The 17,493-nt window shown below is 44.5% G+C and overlaps 1 protein-coding gene across 12 annotated transcripts in view; it reads left to right on the forward strand.

Annotated features, from left to right (window-relative positions):
- Nucleotides 1-17,493, forward strand: part of LOC128742806 (fibronectin type III domain-containing protein 3B) — a 94,105-nt gene that overhangs the window by 71,650 nt on the left and 4,962 nt on the right. For 10 of the 12 annotated variants that reach the window (XR_008412270.1, XM_053839267.1, XM_053839274.1 and 7 more), the window contains 4 exons: nucleotides 479-666; nucleotides 11,741-12,047; nucleotides 12,194-13,750; nucleotides 15,857-17,451. Coding sequence is in view for 11 of the 12 variants with exons in the window: in XM_053839267.1 (XP_053695242.1) it covers nucleotides 479-666; nucleotides 11,741-12,047; nucleotides 12,194-13,750; nucleotides 15,857-17,451 (3,647 nt within the window). In the remaining variant the exon portion in view is untranslated. Of the gene's footprint in view, nucleotides 1-478; nucleotides 667-11,357; nucleotides 11,610-11,740; nucleotides 12,048-12,193; nucleotides 13,751-15,856; nucleotides 17,452-17,493 lie in introns of those variants that run through there. The other 2 variants (XM_053839268.1, XM_053839277.1) reach the window with 2 other exon arrangements.

A 17,493-nucleotide genomic window follows, 5' to 3' on the forward strand; every position in this document is an offset into this window, starting at 1 on the left:
CGGCCAGGCGGCGGTGGTGTGCCGCGTGTGTTTTATTATTTATTGTGTTTTCACTGTCTACCGTTGCTGCTGATAGTGGGGTTTTCCTGGAATTTCATAGACATTTATTTGCTTTCGTCGCCCTTCCCGACGAGAGCGATAAGACACAGCACTTTGGTAGAACAGATGAGATTACAATTGTTTCCGTGCGCTGACCAAATAAATAGTCTCTTGGTTCAATATTTGAACTGTTGTTCAGACAAATGTTGAAATTATCTATGGCTGAAATGTATTTGACTAGTCAATAATGCTTTCACTGCAGGTTTAAATATCATGCAATAAATGGAACATTTTAAAACAAAAGATTTTTTTGATCAAAATTTATGGCTTAGTCGATCAGGTTAATGATGTCTAAAGCGCTAAATCTACGCCAGTTTGTGCGCGTCAAATTATCTAAAATCTAAAACTAAAACGTTCTTTCCTTTCTCTCTCCTTCCAGGTCCAGTCACCGTGCCGATGGTGTCGCAAAATGGTACTCCTCCGATGGCAATGCCGGTGCAGGTTCCGCCGGGCCACGTGATGCAGCAAATTGTCGACGAAAATGGCACTCTGCGGCACGTCATCCTATCCACCCAGCACCAGCAGATCGGCCAGGGCGGTGTCCAGCATCACCTGCATGGACATTATGTAAGTCTGTCTTTTTACACCTTCCCAATTTACCGCGAAACGTGTCCGCTTGGTTAACGTGTCGAAATCATGCTTGGTGCCGGGTGTCGGCGGTGAAACAAAAAGGGATTAAACTGGATTACACAAGCAGGATCGATGAAATTTAATGCTCAACAAATATTCATAGCGAACGGTGTGTGTGCGCCGCGACGACAATGGAAACTTTTCCATCTGCATTAAACTAGTTCGATGACGTGAGGCGAAATTCACTGAAAATGCTTTGCGTTCCGTCTAATAGCCATACTGCTATAAATTGCCGTTTGTCTCTCCGCGTGTCTGGCAAAGGTTTATGGCCCTACAACATTACCTCCCGTGTCTCTTCTGGTCTGCGTTTCTTTTGCGGTTCGCGCTTTTATTCAATATACTTTACGATTTCTTTTGAAGCTTTCGCGACGAATCCGCCTCACAGTTGGTAGTCAGTTTAGCCAGTGTTAAGCTCAGTTAACATACTGATAAATACTCATGTGACGCTTATAACCAACAATTAACAAATTATTTATAACCAATAAACTAGCATTGGAAGTGAAATTTTCAAAAAAATGTAGATCACAGATATTGTGTGCACCTAAAACAAATAAAAACCAACACTCGACGCGAAGTGTACTCGAAACGTGCAAGCAAAAGTCAAGTTTTTGGCGGCTCCTATCGGCTAAAACAATCCATCCGGTCGGTAAGCGCCGTCGTAGAAAGTCCGAAACGCACTTATGCGGAAAAGAAATGCGGAAGTAATTTCTTCGGGCCGTCGTTGGTTTTTTTTTCATCTACTTCATCGTTCATCTGTGTTTATGTTGTTTGGTTTGGCCTATTGTATTGCGCGTATGTACCCTACGTCTACATCTATGGCACGGCACGGCACGGCGGGGTCCACACACTTGCACACACCGCAAAAGGCAATCCCCAGCGATTCGTTCGGCCGCGTGCACCTAAAATGCACAAAACACCTCGACTCGACTCGGTTCCGACTCTTGGCCTCACTTTGTACGACTTACACAATGTGGGCAAGGAATTCCCGGCGTTTCGGTCGAGCGAATAGAAGGTGAAATAATTCAATCCCCTTCACGTTGCTTACGGTGCCGCCGCCGACTTCACTATCTACTTTTCTATCAACCCAAAGTTGATGGATTCCGCAGACGTTCGACCGCGGTTAAACTGCGTCTGCGATGCGAGCGGCTGCGACTGACCGCGCGGGTTTGCTATTGGAGGTATTTCTGGGTGGCCAAGTCAAATTTAGATCAGCATACTTTTACGCCGAGGATGAGGTTGAATCGGATCAGATAAGCAGCAGCAGGGTGCTCCTAGTCGTTAAAGGAATCCTATCGACCATGAAGTACAGAGAACAATTTGTTTCTGCTGCTTTTTCAAAACGCTAGAGGTAGAGGTAGCTTTGATGAATGATTCTTTGCACGAATATTGTTTTAAAGGATATTCTAAAAGTGGCAACATATTAAGTTGAATATACTTATTTTCTGTTAGAAAATTTTCGCTGTCTTTTAAGCATTTCAATAAGAACAGTCCTTTCGTTCATTTAGGTGGTAAAACTTTCTGAATTTTGATAGCATTATGCAAGGTACAAACGCCTCAACTAAACGAAGAACACACCTTTCGAGCGATAGTTGTGGTAATTAGCCGTATTTCCCCATGTTTGGTTGCCATTCCATTCCCTCAGTTTGCCCTTCATATTCGATCAATATTGAAGTTCTTAGTTCCGGGGTTTTGGCCAGATTCTACTCCTTGCGAACTATAGTGACGCCATTGTCATTGTACCACTGTTCAGGTCGTTCGAAAGCACTCATTTTAATATATTTCCTTTTTCATGGTTCATAAGTTACGAATCTTTTCAGCGCTGAGCTGGCATATTGCTTGCCAAAAGAGGAGCTTTCTCGGAAAAGGTGACGTCTTTGCTATTTTCACCCATTCGGGGCACTCTGCCGATGCCGACGAACGACCTGTCTTGGAATTCGTCTGAAATGGGTCTTGTGTAGATTGATTGTTCATCCATAACCACGTTCATAAGAATCGTATTTCCTCAGTAAATTTTCGAAGAGCTTCCATAAACATTTCTTTGCCCTCGTGATTTGGATTACGGGAGTGAAGGATTGATTTTTGATCTGCCAACATGACGCCATGATATAAAAAATGAACGTACCCTGACAACAAATGCCTCGTCGTCGTCGTTGTCGCCAGCATCATAAAGCCGGGGTGGCCTTTCATGTATCTTTGAGCCTCTTCCTTTCATGTATTTGATCTTCGACGCATATCAAAATCATCTGCAAAGCCTAGGAGTTGGCTACCCTTAGTGAAAATCGTGCCTCTCGTTTGGATGCCCGCTCGTCAAATCACCCCCTCAAGAGCAACCTTCTTCGCGTCTCGAAAGGAATCACTCGAGAGTGTCCACAATATGCGCACGAACCACGTTACTCGATCCAATGTAGCTCTGATAAGTCGCGTCCCGCTATCTATCATTGCGGGTCACGATCGACTGTAACGTACGCTGCTTTGAAACCAATGAAGATGTGACGCGTGGGAACGTTGTGTTCCCCAGTCGGATGCTAAAAATTTGGTCCGCAGTTGCGTGATCCCCCATGAAGCCCGCCTGATAATTCCCTACGAAAGCTTGTACTATCGGTGATAACCGGCGTAACAGGATCTGAGAGAGTACCTTCTAGATCAGTGGTGCCCAGGCATAAGCGTGGTGCGGGCCAAATCAGGTCGCCCCATGAGTCCGCGGGCCGCAATGACTTCTGGTCATTCTTTTGCATACCAAAATGTAAAATAGGCGGCAGCAAAAGCCGATTTTTAGCAATAACCACAAGATTTAAACCGCAGAACAATCAGATCTACAATATGCACGAGGTAATACGACTGAACTGAGTGACCCCTGTGTCATCAAAAAAATTATTCATAAGTCTGCCATCCCTCAAATTAACCCGCGGGTCGCACGAATTATCACGAAGGGCCGCATGCGACCCGCGGGCCGTGCTTTGGCCATCACTGTTTTAGATGTACTTTGTTTTAGACGTTTAATCCACGTTTTACTTTTAATCCAATCTTTTCTGCTCTGCCCTTTTGTTTGGTGTACAGTTCAGACACCGCCACAGATCACAGATGTTCTTCCGATAATGGACATGTCATCGCAGACGAATTGACTAGATTTGTTGAAGATCGTGCCCTGCGTGTTGATATCCTCTCGGTTCATAACACCTTGTAGCGCTATAGTGAACAGCATAGCAGGCATGAGAGACCTTGACGAAGCTTTCTGTGTGATTCGAATTATTTTGCATATCCACCCGAAATCCGCACACAGCAGTGACTACCATCCGTCATAGAGTGAATCAGTTTTATGAGCTTCCTGGAGTAGCTGTTCTGGTCTATGACTTTCCGTAGCTCTTATCGGTCGATGGTATCATACGCAGCTTTAAAGTCAAGGAACAAATAGTGCGTGGGAACTCTGATACACAGTTCTTTCGGAGAATCTAAAGCAGTGTAGGGGGACCCGGGGCATAAAGGACACCTTAACTGTTTTCAATTAATTACGGGCAAAAAGAATAAATTGAATTCAACCTGAAAAGGCCTAAAACTTAGATGAGGGTATAATCTAAACAGTTTCAGTGAGTGCTATATTAAAATAATATACATATAGAAAAAAATAACGTTTTCGCTTCAGATGTTTTTTCGCTCGATATTATTAGGCACGGGGCAAAAGTGCCACTATGGTGGGGAAAATGACCACAAGTAGAGAAATGTTGAATTTTAACTTCTATCTATAGGAATTAGGTCTAGTTAATGTGTTAGACCAGAAATAATACACATAGAGATAAATAAGATTTCAGTATGCTTGTTTTCGGCATAGTCTTTATCATTTTGTGCAATTTTCAAAAAGTAAAATTTCAAAATCATTTTAATGTCTGAGTTTATATTTTTTATCGATGAATTTTCTTATGGAATATTGTAAGACACTTTAGAAACCATAAAAAATAACCAAGAACTTTAATCTTTGTCGTTTTCATGGAAAACTGAAGAGTGGCACTTTTGCCCCGGGTGGTCGTCTTGCCCCTTGTTCCCCTAAATATTTGATCCGTTGTAGAGCGTCCTTTAATTCGTCGGTTTGATAAATTCCCACAAATCTGTTCGCAATTGGTGATAGATGGTGGAAAATGATTCGGAAGAGCACTTTGTAGGTGGCATTGAGAAGGGGTGATCGCTCGATAGTTCTCACCGTGCAACTTGTCGCCCTTCTTGTAGATCGGACAGATAACCCCATCTTTACACTCCTCCGGTAGCGGTTCTGTCTCCCAGATCCTAACAATTAGCCGGGACAGACAAGTGGCCAGCTTTTCTGTTCCCATTTTATTAAGCTCCGCTGCGATGCCGTCTTTGCCAGTCGATTTATCTATAATTCGTCTATCGTTGGGGCTGGCACTTCGTTTGTCATACCGTCGAAATTGCTTTTCACGAAGAAATTAAAAAAAAACGAACATCGACAAACGAAAGCCAAAATTAATGGTCAAATGACGAAAATTAAAAGAAAATGCAAAAGACACAAATTACACGTCAAAATTCAAGACAAAAATCAAAAGGTAGAAGTGAAGTTAAAATAATAATAAAACGAACATCAAAAACAAAACAAGGCAAAACAAACAAAAGTCAACAATCAAAGAGTAAAAAGTTGAAAATCAAAAGTCAAACGATAACACTTAACAATCAGAGTCTAAATTTGAAGGTAATAAAATTAAAAGTGAAATGGCAAAAATCAGAAGTGAAATATCAAAAGTATAATCAAAAGTAAAATCGAAACTTAAAATTGAAAGCCGAAAGCTAAATGCTGAAGATCGAAATTCCGTAAAAATGAAGTCAACATTACGTTCAAAAGTCAAAAATATATGATTTATGTTTCAATGAAAGTCAAAAGTAAAAATGAAAAATCAAAAGTCAAAAGCTAGCAGTCAAAATTCAAAAGGCATTAGAATTTTTGAGATAAAAAGGCAAATTTAACAAGAAATTAATAGTTCAAAAGGATCCTCGAGAGTCGAACTCGATGTCACTACCGTGTTCGAACAGCTAACGACGTACAAAGCCTTGGCGATCCATTCCATTCATTCGTATTATTTTGAAACGTGTTTCAATACTTTACATTTCCGGCTGTGATTAGATTATAATTCAGCAACAATTTGTGCTTGCCGACTGTTTGCAATTATCGATTTCTATAGATCTTTCCATTCAAGGCTACAACTGGTTAGTAAATCGCGGGGAAATACTGTTTTTTGCTCCGTGCCACAACGCCAAACGGTGACGTATGATGGATCGCAAATCGTACGCTCTACAATCAGCGGGCATGTGGCATTTCCTCTTTCCGTTTTCGGTGACAAATTATTGTATCAAATGTTATTGAAACATTCCAAATCGCAACACAACAGAAACGAACACATCATTATATAATAATCATGATGTGGCCTTTTATCGCAGCTGCGCTGCGTAGAAATTGTTTTCTCTTTGAAAATTATTACGACAGTGAGGACAATTATTTCGCCACCATAAGCATCATACTAATTGTGAATGAAACGGCGGTGCACACTGAACAACAGAAATAGTGGAACAAAAACCGGCTGTACAGTACACGTCGTCGTCGTCGTTTGGCGATCGTTATAGGCCAAGCACGCACGCAGCCAAGAGAAACAACAGCAGCAAAAAAAATGCCATGGAATTGGCACAAGCATATGGAAACGCAACGAACGTTTAAAACACGAATTAGCAAGGGCATTGACCTATCCACGATGGGCTTTGATTTGGCAGCTTCGCGAAATGATTTGCGAATTTTCTTCTTGCACCACTTTGAACTGTAAAATTGCACACTGGGCCTGTGCGGAAAATGTACACAACAATAGTCAATTTGGAAAATCCCATATTTTCGGACCCGCTCTACGAATGAGTGAGGGCTTAAAGCTGCAAGCTTCAAGGACGTCCCGGTAATTATTTTTATTCTCATCCATACGCTAGACACCACTCACACAGAAATAGATGAAAAGATGCAAAACATCATTTTCATGGGAGAGATTGTTTGTTTTGAAGGTTTTTAATTGTCACCCATCGAGCCGCGCCGCGCTGGTTGTCGTGGGTGTGATGAATTTCGGCTGCCCTCCCCTGTCCCCAGCCAGCCAGCCGCCCACTGGCACCGATACGGCGAAACAATCGGAAAACATCCGGTCGGTCTTCACGGCGGTTTCGGTTCGGTTGGTGAACTTTGCAAAACCGAATTATTACCGGTTGTTGGCCGTGTTCGTCTGTTCGCGTCGCTTGATGGATGGGTTTTCATCCTCCTCCGGCTCATCACTCAGTTTGTTGCTATTGTTTTGGCCCCATTCCGCACTCTTCGCACTGTTATCGAATGATACGTGTATAATATTCCGTTTTCTGCGACCTCGCGCCATTTCCTAAAATTAATTTCAGGTGAATCCAGAGCTATCATGGCTGGCTGGCTGGTTGGCTTTACACAATAGTAGTACAAGAAAAGCAACGACGAATGCATTTCTCGTGTAAATTTAAAACTGTGATTGTTATGGAAATGCTCACTTGCACCGAGTTGTTCGTTGGGTTGTTGATTGGTGCACAATGGTTGTCTGTGCTAAGTTATTTTTTCGTTGCATTTAGTGGTGCTATTTGCTTCTCTTCTCCGCTTGTTGAAGTTTTGTTTACACAGCCGGGTAATGATTAAAAATACAGAACAAATTGTTGATGTATAATTTTTCAGCTCTGTGATCTTTTAACTTGAAATGTGGAATGTCGTGCAGGCTGGGTAGACCGACCGGTCTTAAAATTTAAAAAGTCGCCATGTAGAATTTATAGTTCTTCTGAAAAATAGGATCACATTTTCCATAAAACTTCTTTATAATAATCTACAGAGTAATTGTAAACAAAAGTGGATAGAATTATTCTGGCATGGACAATTCTTAAACTTGTTGGTCTTGAAGAAACGGGCTTGAACATTTATAATTTGCTAATTGCCAAATGATTGAAGTTGATGAGCACCGGCGTGTCCAGGTTGGAACATGAACCCCTCCTTCTCTATAAGACTTATTTCAAAACAAAAAAATATTCCCAAAGTATAATCCGGAGTATAATAGCTTTGTTCGCTCGCTATTTTTATGATAAACTAGTGCAATCTGAATCCCAAATTGAGTCCATTTTCATGTTCAATTGAAATCCAGCTTCAGATCCAATTTCTAGTCCAAATTGATATAAAATTTTAGGCCTGAATTCTCGCGTAGCTTTTCAAAAGGTCATAAGCAACAAATGCTCAAAAATCGAGATGATCACATGCATATAAATCTTATACGAAAATATCCATACAAATTGATATTCATTAAATAGAGAAAATCAAAGCAGGCAAAATATCATATGTATAATTTTGATTCATTCATGTTCCACTGTTGCATTGGACATTTGCTTCGGTAACCAAGACAACGTCCAAAGTAACAAAACAATTAAAAAAACTGAAATCTGTACTTTGGTCGTTATTTGCATGAAGTGTATTGCACGTTAAGTTCTAAAAATCTGATCTTGAACGCACCGAAGGCAGTTGCTTATTCAAAAGGGTGCCCATTGGTTCTTCAGTTAGTGTTTATTCTGCAAATAATAAGGAAAAAACAAGCGCTATCTAACCAATTGAACGGTAATTGTGTGAAGTAGGTAGTGATGTATTAGGACTTATAAACCAATTTTAATATACTCTTCAGCTTACGGAATCCTTCTGAGTCAAGGACCTTGGTCAAACCTAGCTGGTCCCAGTCTGCAGAACAGGATACGGGAGAGCACCTTATAGGCAGAATTGAGCAATGTAATTCCTCGAGAATTTTAACACTCGAGTCGATGTCCCTTTTTAAAAATTCAGCAATTCGGCCATCCAACCACTCCTCCGCCATTTATTATTCCTCCCAGATCCTGACAATGGATTGCAATGGAGGATTGCTTCATACAGCCGCTTGCTCACCGCTTTTAGAAGTTCAGCCGGGATATCGTCCTTCCCAGCAGCCTTACCGCCTTCTGATTGCCTTCTTAACCTCCTCATGTATTGGTGGCTCCACAGCTAGGCCATCGCTTACAATTTTTATCCTGTCCCTGCTGATTTCCGCGCTTACCTCTCCGTTCAATAGTGTCTGGAAGTACTCCTTCCACGTGGCTGTTACCGCCGTTTTGTCAGTGCTTACTGCTTAAGCAGGTTGCACATCACAGGCATGGCAAAATTCCTGCATCTCATCGTTTTGTAGAAACTCTGTGTGTCGTTGCTGGCGTATCGCTCCGGTGCTGTTCTGCGATTCCTTGATCAAGCTTCCTGGCGTACTCCACTATCACGCCATCTGCCGTCAATCGCTGAATGTTGATACGCAGCGTCCTTTCAGTGCAAGCATTCGCCGTGTTCGACAGCCTTGCGCGAATCTTGCACACTACAAGATAGTGGTCAGAGTCGATATTTGGTCCCCGAAAAGACCGTACATCGATGACATCCGAAAAGTGTCGACCGTAAATCAAGACATGATCGATCTGAAAGCTAGAGTCTCCATTTGGATGCCTCCAGGTGTGTTTCCGAACATTCAAACGTGGAAAGTAGATGCTACAGTCGGCCATTCCTCTAGCCGCGGCCAAGTTTATGATCCTTTGACCGTCACCATTGGTCGATAGATGCAGGCTATGTCTTCGAATGACTGGACGGAGGAATTCCTCCCTCCCGATCTGCGCATTTGCATCTTCGATGATGATTTTTCACGCCATGTTTTGGCCACTCTCCATAGGTCCTCTCGAACTTGTCGTAGAACTCGTCCTTGGCATCATCGGATTTTCTACCGCCACTGCGTAGATGTGGTACTCCAGTAGGATCTACTGCACGGAACTCGCTTTCTCCGGGATTTGACCATCAAACTTCCTGAATAGCAGCGATCTCCACTCCTAGTCGATGCAGCTCTCGAGCCAACAAGCCAACTCGTGCCGGTTCGTCCTTGTTCCTTGCCGTGTCCTATACCGATCGATCCATTCTGTATTTCCTTCTTCGTTGTTCGTGGTAAATAAGAGTTTCGGTATACTACCTTACCGGTGGCGGTGTCGTGATACCTACATCCCGCTGATGGGTCTGGCATCTTAGGTTTAGCTTGCGAGATACTGCATTTCATAATCAGCCGCTCGCTCCGAGACAGACGCTGTGTGAGCCGCCCCTCACCTGGGGCACAAGCCCTCTAGTACGCACCTCCTAGCTTAGCTGCTTCAGTATGTACATGAATCATGTCCAGGTAAGGCCATCGATCGTCATCATTTGACTTAGATCTGCGTGGAGGCGCAAGGTTGAGAGAGCCAGAGCTACGTTCGACGCGCCTTCCAAATTTTCATACCCATGGCTGAGTCAAAGACGTGTAAAACACGTGCACTAAACTGCATACCAATATAGTAAACAAAAACGTATTTCTACGTTAAAAAAAGTTATGCAATAGTAATTAAAACAGTGTTTGAAGCCGGTGTTGCTGATATTGCCAGCGTGTTTATAATTTTTCTCACTCACGAGCACGTATTGCATAGTGCGAGCATCATCAAACATTGGCAATGGGAGAGCGAAGAACTTTAGGTTGCTAAGCACAAGAGTTCCGACAAAGATCTCGAGATGACGAGCCTAACACCATTTTCGGCTTTAGTTCAGCGAAGAAAAATTATTCGACTTGTACAATGCGATAATTTTGCTCGTCTTCACAGTGGCTGAGTCGAGTCGAGCTGCTACATGCAACGTTTTTGCAACCTTTCTCCGTAATTTGTTTAATAGTATCGTTTATTTAGTTTTGTGATAACGGTAATTTACGTTAATGAAGTGGACAGTGAAACTACAAATAAATAACAGTTACTATTCTTTTTCTAGAGTTGAAAAAAACTAGCTGTTTAATCCCAAATAGCTTTTCTTGATCGTCTACATTTATAGCCAGATAGTCGATATCTTGCATCCATCGTCACGAAAGCAGCAACAATTAAGGAGCGCGGTTCATGTTCGCACAATATAAAACGATATCGCATTTCTGATTTTAAACAAATTGCCCCAAATTAATCACTTCTAGTAGATATGCTTATCGCGTTGATTTAAGACAAACTGATTACTTTCCAACGTCAAAGCAAAGTCGGCAACGTTACATCGAAATGTTGCAAACAAGTTGCTGTTTGAAATCTAAAATTTTCGAGTTAAAATTGTAGGTTTTTATCCGGCACTGATTGTAACTTTTTACATTTTTGTTGCAAAATAATTGAATAAAAGTTTCATGATAAGCGGATTTTAAAGTTTAAATGTATTTCTAGTTTTACCCTGTTTCAACTTAGTGGAAAGGGTAATTTTTTTAAGAAAAATATTTCCTCCCGTCCCAGTTAGTTACCAGTTAGCAACTCTTCTAAGGGGGAGAAAACCGAAGAAAAGTCCCCTCACTGATAGAAAGCAGCCTCCTTCCCCCGTCTCTGTCTGTGTTCTCAGCTGTTCAAATTCAAACATATTGTGACCTTCACTGTCGAGTAAAATTAAAATCAGCAAACAACAGCTTTTCGCGAACGCGAACATTGAAACATTTTGCCTACGTGGTGCTGCTGCCCGGTGGCAAGCAAGCAGTAGGTTGAAGAGGTGTAGGTATTATTGTACACTTGTTGCTGTGGCTGGGCTGATAACGTGCGCCCATTCGCGGTGTGGTCCTGCCTCCGCACGAAGGTGCACAAATCGAGCAGCGGCTACGTCTACGTGTCAGTTTTTGTTGCTTTCCTCGGCTCGGGCAAAGAAAGTTTTCTCGTCTAATCCCATTTAATTAGTGTGTTCAACAAAAAACAAAAAGATCAGAACGTTTATGGAGCCCTCAAGTAGTTCCGAGAGGCCTCGTACCGAGAGGACGATAGTTGTTAAGGTGAATGAATGTTCGCGAAGGTTTCTATTTTTAGGCTGCTCTCGTAATGCCAGTTTCAGTGATGCGTTGGCACAGGTGAACGAGAAAAAAACGAAGTACTCAAACCATCTCTGTTGCGTTTCGTTTTGCAGATCAATGGTACTACACCGCAGTTTTTCAATCCGATGGCGGCCGGCTATCAGGCGGGACCGGGTCCCGGAGCACCTCATCTCTACCAAACACCTCTGATCACCGGCGGTGCGGGAGCGGGAGCGGCGGCAGCGGCAGCCGGTGGTACCGCTGGCGGTGGCACTCACACACTCCACACGCCGCAGGCCAACGTGACCCATTCGCCATCACCTCCGCACTCGACCAACAATCAGTACCACAAGGACGAGAGGGCGCTACGGCAGCATACGAAGCTGCTGCGAAAATTAGATCAGAAACAAAGAGAACTGAGTAAGTGCATCTCCATCACACATCCTACTACTTATTCATATATATCATATTCAATTTGCTTATGCTTGCGTGCTCGTTCTCGCGAAACCGGTACCCGGTTAGCTATCTTTGCGGCAGCAATAATTGACTTTTCATTTGCCTTGCAGATGCCTCCATTACGACGCCAATCAATTCGCCTCGGAAGCACACGGAAGTGAACGGCAATGTACGTAAGCATCAACAACAGCAGCAGCAGCAGCAGCAGCAACATCAACAACAGCAACTCCAGCCGCCACTTTTGCTGCATCAGCAGCAACACCTCCACCAGCATCCAGTTTCTGCTGTGCAACGCAATGGAACATCCTCGGTGGCCACTTCGGAAGACGGAGAAGAATCTTCTAGCATGCCGGACGAAGAGGATGACACCCAAACTATCATCGAACATCTTAGTTCCGTTCCGTCGCCACAGGTTAATGAGATTACGTCTCGATCAGCCTTGTTCCAATGGTCACCGCCCAGTCCACTACCGCCTGCCGAAACTCTGCCCTTCAATGTGCATGATTTGCATTACGAACTACTGCTCAGCGATCCCGGAAAGGAGAACAAATACAAAAGTATATTCAAGGGAAGTTCACTTAGCTGTATGGTGCAGGATCTACGACCGGGACAGGAGTATACTGTCCGATTGCAGGTCTACCTGGACCAACTGCATGGATCGCCGACGGAAGCAACCGTTTTCAATACACCAGCTTGTGAACCGGAAGTTCCAAAGATACCCACGCTAATAGCTAGAACAAAAAATTCACTCCAGCTTCGCTGGAACGCTGCGGCCGATAATGGCGCCCACATTACCAATTACATTCTCGAGTACGACAACGGAAAGTATAACGGAATGGTTCACCTGATCAATTCCCAAAATTGTGATTTTGTAGAGGTATGCAAGACAAAAGGTAAACAGTTTACGGTAAACAAGCTGCACCCTTCCACCTGTTACATTTTTCGACTGGCGGCGGTAAACGAATACGGCCGCAGCGGCTATTCGGATCTTGTGAAATTTAATACTGCTGGCAATCCGCCATCGCAGCCATCACCTCCAACGCTACAACATGCAACAGCAACCTCGCTCAAACTCGCCTGGCAGCGACGGTCACCGAGTGAGGGATTCACGTTGCAAATGAACGATCTGGACCAGGGCTACGGTTACAAGAACATCTACACCGGAATGGACACCGTGTACGAGTGTGTAGGTTTAAGACGAGCAACGACATTCCACTTTAGGGTAAAAGCAGAGAACGAAAATGGCCAAAGTCCGTACAGCAAAGAGGTTGTGTTCAAAACGCTCCCCTCCTGTCCGGGCCGACCGACCAAACCTCAGGTGAAGGGTAAAATTCACGCGACGGCATTTAAGGTCAAGTGGGACCCGCCGGTCGATACGGGTGGCGCTGATATTTCGCTCTACCATCTGGAGATCAACTCGTGCTCGTTGTACGAGCGGATATACAGTGGCAAGGAGTCGGAGGCGCTGATCGAGCGACTCAGCCCCGGAACCACCTACCAGATCCGGGTACTGTGCGAGGGCCCTGGTGGTATCAGTACATTCTCGGAGCCGTGCCTGGTCACGACGGAACCGGTGGCACCGCGGGCACCGCAGCGACCCTACTGCAGCGGGGCACCGACGCCGTACGCCGCCTGTCTGATGTGGGACAAGCCGGATTACAATGGAGGTAAGTTCGTGGGGCATTTTTGGGGATATTTTTTGCATTTAATCTTTTGAAAATTTTAAAAAAATAAGAAAATGGGAAATGTGACAATTTTGCAAGAACCTAAAACTATATAAATGTTAGCTGTCCAAAGCTCGAATGGTCTTCATACCTTCTGCTATCGACATACTCGCGAGTATAGTCTCGTAGCATTGTTCTACGCAGCCCGCTCACAAGACTCCGCCCTCGCTTCACATTCGGGCAAGAGTGCGGGCCCCCGTGAGCTTTCGGTATCAACTGCTTAGGTTGCAATAACGAGCGAGAGCGACGACCGTAGTTGATAGCTAAATGCTTTCTTTACTTTTTCGGCGTAAATCCGTTTATCGAATCCGTGCCGAATTCAGGAGCCGTCTCGACGTCTCCTGTCTGTTGAATATTGTTTTAACTGTATCTATGTACCTCTCTTTCAACGTCCACGCATTGTGACTACCGGGAGAATTAGTAGTGTCTTATAGAGCGCGAATGTTGACTAGCAAATTCGATAGTCCGTCACCTTACTTCAAACCATCTAACGTCACAAACGAGTCTGACGTCAAGTATAATCCGCCACAGCTCATTTTGTTTAATTGAATCGTACGCCGCCTTGAAGTCTATAAACAAATGTTGAGTTTGCACGTTGAATTCCTGGAATTTATCGAGGATCTGTCGCAAGGTGAACATTTGATCCGTCGTAGAGCGTCCCTCTCGAAAATCGCACTGGTATTCGCCAACAATGGTTTTCTCCAACGGCCTCAGTCTGAGAAACAGGATGCGGGAGAGAATTTTGTATGCAGACTTGAGGAGTAATGCCTCGATAATTGCTGCATTCGAGTTGATGGCCCTTTTTGTAAATAGAGCATATGAGACCTTCCGACGATGCCGTCCATTCCAGCAGCTTTGCCGTTTTTCAGCTCTCCCGCTGCTTTTCTAACCTCGTCCAAAGTTGGTGGATCCACTGCTTGTCAATCATCCTCAATCGCTAGCCTATTTCTGTTGACCGCACCATCTTCTTCACCATTCAACAATGCATTGAAATGTCGTTTCCAACGCCTAGCCACCCCCGAACTTTCGGTAATCAGATTTCCCTTCTTGTTATTGCACATAACAGGAGTTGGCACGGTCCGGTTCTTGATTCCTTTGATCGTACTAAAGAAGCTTCTCGTATCGTGCTTCTCGAAGCAATTCTCCGCCTTCGCATGAACGCGATCCGCCAGTGCTGGCGTTTGTTACAACGGTGAAGTATCTTTTTGGCAGCTCTAGAATCTCGGTATCTAGCTTTAGGATTACGATGTCCAAATCTTCTATATCACACGAGCAGGCAATCAATGTCGTGGTGCTCGTTTACTGCTTCCGAAAGGACATGCGAGTTTTTTTAGTCTTTCTTCCATAAACAGAAGAGTGCAGAAGCATTTTGTAGATTGAGCACTCAAAACATTGCTGTATCAACTGCCAATAGATGCTTTCCGAAAAATTTCCGGTTAGTTCTCTCAAAATCTGAAAGAATACATCGAAATTTTTTTGACCAATGCGTGTCAGATATAACTATTTGATAAACCTGAAAAACATGCCAAAATTCGCCAGGTTTTGGCCAGATTTTTGGATGAAATACTCCAGGTTGTTTTTCTGTCCGTCTCTATGGGAGAAAGAATTTTTTCCAGTGCCAACACCTTCCACTTTCGCGTTTTCTCCGTCAGCTTTCTCGAAGAATTCATGCGCCGGAATCCACGATCCATTCAGCTCGAAAATCCAACCGCCATCAAAAGTAACAGTTTGGTTTTCACTCCGCAAAGTTTTGGCTTTTGGGGATTCTTACTTGCGACAGTCACGAAGATTGTCTTTTGATAGCTGGCCCCTACAGCGGCTTGGGATGGCTGGAATTATGTTGGGCACTTTAACCTTCCCCATTTCATACACACTGAACCGTTTGGCGGTTGACTAAATTTTATTTCTGCTCTCGTTACAACGATCAAATAATTCACAGGTTGCTTCGATTCGGAAAACTAACGAAATCAGAATATACAATATCGTTTATATGCTTTGTAAAGGATGCGTTTTATATACCTAAACCCGAAATCTTTTCCCCCCCCTTAGGTGCACCCGTGCTCGAGTACGAGATGGAGGTGGAAATGACGAACAAGACCCGGAACGCTTGCTACCGCGGCAAGGACCAGTTCTGCGTAGTGAAAGACCTCAGGCCGGGCGAACTGTACACGGTACAGGTGCGTGCAATCAATCGTATCGGAGCCGGCGAATGGTCAGAGGAGTACAGCTTCCACGCTGGCGCCGCACCACCGAACGCTCCGAAGGAGCTGCACATTTCAGTTAAATCGCCAACTCATCTAACTGTGATCTGGGACGAACCGCACTGCAATGGGGCACCGATCAGCGAGTATATCCTACAGTCAAGTACCGCTGCTGGCGATGCTATTGCTGTTGATACGGCTGACGGTTCCGTCGCCGATAGCAATGCCGAGGAATTGGTCTTCCAGACTGTCTACCACGGTCAGCAACGAACTGCTGAGTTGAAAAATCTTGCTCCATTCACCGTCTACTATTTCCGGGTGTGTGCGGTTAACAGTGCCGGCAGCTCTCGGTACTCGTCGACGTTCTCGCAAAAGACCCCAGCGGCACCGCCAAATGTCCCCGTTCTAGGGCAACATAAAATTACGGCCAAAAGTATACTTATCAGTTGGGAGACACCACAGTGCAATGGTTCATCGATTACCTACTACAATATTGAGTGCGGTGATCGGGTGATATCGAGAGACGCTGCTTCGACGCTGTTTCGAAGAAGCCGCAATGAGAGGGAGGCCAATCGAACAAGAAACGATGGTGAGGATTATGAAGATGATGATGACAATTTAGAAGAGGAGGAAGACTACGATGAGGATGAATCGGGGACTAGGGAGGATTCGGCGGCGTCCGAGAACGACGATCAAGAACAGTCAGAAACGAATTTATTAGATAATAACGCAACCGTGGACGCTAATCGCAATGAGTTGTTGATCGAGGATCTACATCCGGAGTCGGCGTATAAGTTGAGAATTCAAGCCGTGAACGAGATCGGAACTGGTCCATTCACCGGATATCTTAAATTTACTACCGCACCACTGCCACCAAAACCACCAAAGTTGGAGTGTATTCAGTTCGCGTTCTCACATCTGAAGTTGCGTTGGGGTGAAGGAAAGAACATGGTAGATCTTGCACGGTACTATGTGGAAATGGAAAACAATCGCACCGGAGAGTACCAGAATGTGTACACGGGAACCCGTAGCACCTGTAAGGTGATGAAGCTGCATGAGCTGACGGCGTACACGTTCCGGATAGCAGTCGAAACGAAACACGCCGGAATGGGTGACTTTTCCGAAGATTTCGTGTTCGTAACGAACGCTGCAACGCCGAACACCATCAAGGCACCGAGGGTATACATTGAACCGGTAAGTGGTAGCAGCGGCAACAGTTCGCCCCAGCATCCACCGTCCTCGGTGAATGGCAGTGTCAACAATCTGAACGCGGCTGGTCTTCTGCAGGGAAATACTCAACTAACGGCGGGTCCGTCGGCGGCAGCCGCAGCCGGTGTCGGTATACTGACCATCGAGTGGCAAACCAGCCGGAACAATCCGTTTTCCGACGCGATCGAGTATGTGCTGCAGATGGCCAAATCGAAGGACCAGGAATTCCATGAGGTGAGCCGTCTTTTGTGGTTAATCCGAAATAAGTCGAGTTTC

The sequence above is a fragment of the Sabethes cyaneus genome, chromosome 3 (genome assembly GCF_943734655.1).
Source record: "Sabethes cyaneus chromosome 3, idSabCyanKW18_F2, whole genome shotgun sequence".
NCBI lineage: Eukaryota > Metazoa > Arthropoda > Insecta > Diptera > Culicidae > Sabethes > Sabethes cyaneus.